This window comes from Diaphorina citri, unplaced genomic scaffold (genome assembly GCF_000475195.1).
Source record: "Diaphorina citri unplaced genomic scaffold, Diaci psyllid genome assembly version 1.1 scaffold206, whole genome shotgun sequence".
NCBI classification, from domain to species: domain Eukaryota; kingdom Metazoa; phylum Arthropoda; class Insecta; order Hemiptera; family Psyllidae; genus Diaphorina; species Diaphorina citri.
This window is the reverse complement of record NW_007377643.1, coordinates 23,159-29,200: the sequence shown is the minus strand read 5'-3', so window position 1 is coordinate 29,200 and position 6,042 is coordinate 23,159. Positions and strand designations below refer to the sequence as shown.

Genomic DNA, 6,042 nt, shown 5'->3' with positions numbered 1-6,042 from the left:
TTGCAATCGAAAAACGAGTACAAATTTTTGTCGATGGTGGGATTCGAACCCGGGACCTTCTGCATGGAAAGCAAGCGCATTACCACCGGACTAACCGTGCCCTCATGACTTGAGGCGAGTCGAATTGGTCGTTCCTGAAGAAACTTGATGCGGATTTGACCAGGACCAATTCTGGAAAATAGTGTGTGTGAACAAAAGGAACACATTGGAAATATTGATTAGACGCTTGTGAAAGGGAGAAAGCGTTTTCACAAATGATTTTATCTATTTATCAAAAGTTTGACAAATCTCATTCTTGAAAATTTAATTGAAAAAGCTTTTTCAAACAAATGTGGAGTGTGGACCTCATTACATTCTTCGAATCGAAAACGTTCCACTTTGCTACCGACTTATTTATTAATGAATCTGTGCACCATCTTCAAATGTTGGTTCAGGTTGCTTTTGAAAGTGCAGGCGAATGAACAGAAGTTACATTTAAATGGTTTGTGTCCCATGTGTTGAAATATGTGACTCTTGAACTGAGCTAGTTGATAGGAACCATGGCTGCATTGATAGCAAACAAATTTACACCGATATGTGTTGGGCCGAGGCATGAAGGAACATGTTTTACAATGATGAATGAGATCTTCCATGTTGGAGGTTTCGAAACTGTTACAATGCACACAACTGTAAACTTGGTTAAGAATATCTGGAAATCAATCAAAAGTCAAAATGGGTGTTGAGTTTAATTATGCTTTATTCCAATGAAAAAAGAATAGTAACACAATGTAAATATATTTTTGAAAACAATAATAAATAATTATATTGTATTTATAAAATTATGAAGATATAAAAAAATATACATAAAACATTGCTTGGATCTAGAAACAAACAAAGAAATGTCACACACTGGAAACAATATTGATTTTAGGAAGACGTACGAGCGGTACTTAAGAATCAGAATAAATAAAATTTCAATATCTGGAGGTTCACCTTGATATTAATATTTAAAATGGATCTTCCTCATATGGGCAGATACATTGCTTTTGATTGTAGACGCGAATGGACAGTAGCGGCATTTATATGGTTTCGCGCCAATATGTTGAAACACGTGACCTTTGAACGGGATAATGTGATAGGAACTGTAGTTGCATTGATAACAAACGTATTTACACTTGTAGGGATTGGGTCGCGGCATGTAAGCGCAAAATTTGCAATGCTGAATCAACTGATCGAAATCCGTGGTCATAAAGTCCTTGCAATGTAAACAACTGAGAGGATGGCCTTTGAAAATGTCTGGAAACAACAAAGATCGTGTATAAACTGACTGAGTAAGTAACAGCTAAAACAGTGGGAATAAAATATCCAATATCGGTAATGGGCGAAATAGGATACAAGGAATCAATTATTCAGATGCTCTTTCTTTCTTGTTCATCTGTTTTTTTATTTATTTATTTTAGCCAAATAATTATCTACATACTTAACATACTGAAAAAATATTGAAACTTATCCAATCCAAAAATCTGCCTGGTGCAATGGTGGTCGATCATTATTATTTTATTGGCTATGTATAGTCCTCACGTGTTTGGTCAAACTACTCTTGTTCGTGCAAGAGAACTGACAGAAGTTACAGGCGAATGGTTTCTCGCCTGTGTGAGACCAAATGTGCCCCTTGATCATTGCGGTCTGGTAAGCGCCATAGTTACACTCGTAACAAACGAATTTAAATTTGAATGCATCAGGGCGGTGCATGGAGGGACACAACCGACAATGTTCCACCATAACATCAATATCGTACGTGGAAAACGAGCCGCAATGTTTGCAAGAATAGTTCACGTGCCGCTTAGAAGATGCATCTGCAAATATACAACAAGGTATGGGTCTTTAAGCGTCTGTCTTCTGGCAAACCAGCTTTATTGTCCCCAGCAATATTCTTACGAAGCAAAACCAGTATGATCATTTACATATGCACTCAACTCTGATTGGAAATACCCTTGTTTCAGTCAAAATCAAATGAAAAAAAGAAAAATAATAATAATAATAATAATGTACTTATTTGTAATCATGGAGAAAAGGAAGAAAATAAAAATGATTTTGCAATGAACACAATCAAATCGACTTTTTATTTTCTATTTTTTCCCCCAATTTATTTTTCAAATTGGTAGGGAAAACATGAAATTGAAACAGAACAAAAGATGAGCTCTACAAACTCTACATAAATCGGTGTGTCGTCCGCACATGTTTGTTGAGATTACTCTTATGAGCGCACGCATAGCTACAATACGAACAGGCGTACGGTTTCTCCCCGGTGTGTGATAGAATATGATTCCTGATGGCCTGATTACTGTACGCTCCGTACGGACATACATTGCACACAAATTTACATCGGAATGCATCAGGACGGGGCATAGAGGTGCAAGTTTTACAATGGAGAATCATTTCATCCAGAAGCAGGGTTGAGTAGACACCATGAAAATAACAAATTAACCTTTTACAGGACTCTTGAATCGAATGATTGGCAATTTATTTATGACTCCTCTACAGATGTGAACTCGAAATTTGACAAGTTCCATAGTATTATTGTTTTAACTTTCTTGAAATCTTTCCCATTAAAAAAGAAAGAGGTGAAAAAGTACGTTACGGAACCCACAAAATGGTGGCATTCCGAGTGGGAATGTATGAGAAATCATCTCCATACTTTGTATGACAAAAATACCAAATTGAAAAAAAAAAAAAAAAAAAATGGTGGTAAAAAAGAAGAAGATGTGTACCTAATTCATCTGGCAGGCAAGGAAAACATTTTCCAAACAAAATTTTAGGATTTTTCATTAGACGCTTTATTATTTTTTTTATATATAATATATATGGAGTTTACGAGAGTTTTTCGATAAAAAAAAAATAATAAAAAAATAAAAAAAACAAAACAAAATTAACTAGTGGTTCTGTGAACTGTAGACCTCACTCAGATTCTTTTGCCTAAGCTAAGACTTTAACAATAACGTCCTCTCATATCGACAGTAAATTGTTGTTTACCTTGGTACCTATTTGAATTTTGGGCAAATTTAAGATTTAGAAAAATGTCGATCTCCATACTTTGTATGACTTTTGTAAGAGTGATCCAAATACTAATCTACTGGCATATAAAAACACATTTTGTAGAGAATATAGGTCCGCAATTGAACTTGCCAAAAAACGGGCAAATGACGGTAAAATCCTATCTCACTCTAATTAAGCCAAGGCCATGTGGGAAATCGTTGATGCCGGCAGAAAAACTAAGAAAAAAATCACTAATGATTGTTATAAGTTCAACGCAAATGATTATAATGAGTATTTCATCAATGCAATCAAAATTCCTATTGTTAATGCTAACCCTTTAAATTATGTTCAACCTGAATTGCCTCCCAATCTTTGTTTCACATTTCAAGATGTCGCTATCTATGACGTATTGTAACCTAACCTAACCTAACCTAACCTAACCTCATCTTTAAAGAAGGCATATTTCCGGATTGTTTAAAGAAGGCAGCGGTCACACCTATACCTAAAAAGGGAAATACTAATATTATTGAAAATTTCAGACCGATTTCTGTACTTCCAATCTTTTCAAAAGTTGTAGAAAAGGTAATGAAACTTCAAATCACAAGTTATTTTGAAGACAACAATCTGTTTTCAAAATCTCAATTCGGTTTCCGAAACGGTAAATCTACAACAGATGCCACTTTGAAACTGGTAGATTCCATAGGAAATGCCTTTGAAAACAAAGAATACGCCACTACTCTCATGTGTGACGTCAGCCAGGCATTTGACGTCTTAAATCATAGCATGTAGACAGCTAAGTTGGCAAAATACAACTTTGATAGTGTAAGCCGGCAACTCATTCAGTCCTACCTATCAGAGAGGCAGCAGTGTGTAAGGCTCCCTAAATCGAACATAGGGCAAGATGGAGGTAGAACTCGTACACACCTTACATTGGATAGGAATCACATCCACACATCCAATGATGATAATGTTCTTAGCAAGGTTTCTTCTTCTCAGGAGATCTCTTCCTTCTCCATGGTCACCTCAGGAGTGCCCCAGGGTTCGATTCTAGGGCCATTGCTTTTTTTAATTTATGTTAATGATCTTCCTGGGTACATGGACGAGGACTCGGACATTTTTGCTGACGACTCAACAGTTACCAGAACAGTGTTGGATATATCGCTTTGTGAACGTTCTTTTGATGTAATGTATAATACCTTTTGGTGAAATTTACAATAAAATTATCTTTATCGTGTAGAAGAGGAGATCAATAAACATAATATACGGAGGAACCTAAGGGGGGGTATTTAATCCAATTTGTTTGTGAATTATTTAGAAGTAATTCAATGTAATAATGTAACATGCTTTCTTAGATTCATACGCTAAATTTTGTATTGACTTGGACGTGAACCACACTAACTATGTACATTCCTACTATACTAGAGAGGTTGGTTTGTATATAGGAACTACTAAAATATTCATGGTAATAATATTGCTTGTGCAAATAATGACAAGCTAAAAAAAAAAAGGTTCCAAATCTGATTCACTGATTCTACCTGCTGAGTCCAAATAGTCTTATTTCTTACTACTACTATTTTTTCAAATTTTCATTTACCTCATCCCTTTTAGGATCTTGCTGTTACGATATTTTTACTTCCCTTACAGACTATTATGGATGAGAAGATAGTTTTACATGAAGGTAATTTTATTCCACTGGTAGAATATATTTTTTAATCGTCAAGATAATGACATCTTCGTTTATGTTCTAAAAGAAGGAGTCGTCTATCAGTGCCAAAAGCGCAATGGGTACATTTCAATGGTTTCTCTCCTGAGTGACTACAGATGTGCGCTCTGATGAGCTGCTTGTTATCAGTGGCATAATCACACATGTAACAGACGTACTTACAATTGAATCGGCAAGGTGTAGGTCGACAGCTTTTACAATGATCAATTATTTCATTTAACAACGAAGTTTTAAATGATTTACAATGATGACAATTGTAGAAATAAATATTATTCACCTCTTCCTTAATCCTTGAGGACCTTAAGGTCTTTTTGTTTTCTGCAGGAGAAAAAGTAATGAAGACTTAGTAAGATGGACTTAATATTGTTAACCCGTTGATTTTGAATGTCTGATCCTTATGTGTGCTTGAAGATTTGTCAATCGTGCACTGGCGAATGAACAATGAGTACATTTATAAGGTCTCTCCCCTGAATGTCCACATATGTGTGCTCGGATAAGTTTGATGAAATGGGTGGAATAGTGACACATGTAGCATACGTATTTACATTTGAACGGGTCAGGTCTAGGCATATATTCACAGGACTTAGAATGATCAATAATTTCATCTAACATGGAAGTTATGAATCCTCTACAATGTTGACAGCTGTAGAAATAACTCGTTTTCATTTCTTCAGGAATGCAACAACTCTTTTTGTATCCTGCAGGAAAAAGTTATCGAGTCATGTAAACTTAATCAAATGTAATGAGCCCTAGAAACATGAATGAGGGTTTACTTTCTTGATTTATTAATTGCATTAAATAAAAAATGAATATCCTGAACCTACCTACCATGTATTTTGCACTACCATAAATGTTGATTGCCACAACTTGAGAATGGGGTAACACCCGAAATACGCGTATAGATAAAATATATTAAATTTGTAAAACAAAAAGTCAAGAGTTTTTTATATATTAAGTTAAATTAAAAATACCGACACATAAGTGAAGATTTTGTTGAGGATATCAAATTAATGTTTTAATTGCATATGAGTTGAAAGATGAGTTTGTCGCGCAGAGGCAAATGAACAGTAGGTACATTTGTAAGGTCTTTCTCCCGAATGGCCACATATGTGAGCTCTAATAAGATCAACTTGGTAGCTTCCATACTCGCACATATAACAGACATATTTACATTTGAATGGATCTGGTCTAGGCATATGGAGACAGGTTTTAGAGTGATCGACTATTTCCTTTAACGAATAAGTGTCAAAAGATCCACAATGTTTACAGCTGTAGAAATAAGTTGTATTGGGATCTGAAGAAAT

General features: G+C 35.2%; 1 protein-coding gene across 1 annotated transcript; it reads right to left on the bottom strand.

The window, feature by feature from the left end:
- Positions 1-389: 389 nt before the first annotated feature.
- LOC103505964 (zinc finger protein 513-like) lies at positions 390-2,418 on the bottom strand. Its single transcript, XM_026821147.1, has 4 exons — positions 2,235-2,418; positions 1,602-1,835; positions 1,096-1,275; positions 390-688 (listed from the first exon to the last, which is right to left on the bottom strand). The coding sequence occupies exons 1-4, from the start codon at positions 2,416-2,418 to the stop codon at positions 390-392; spliced, it is 897 nt and encodes a 298-aa protein (XP_026676948.1).
- Positions 2,419-6,042: the final 3,624 nt, after the last annotated feature.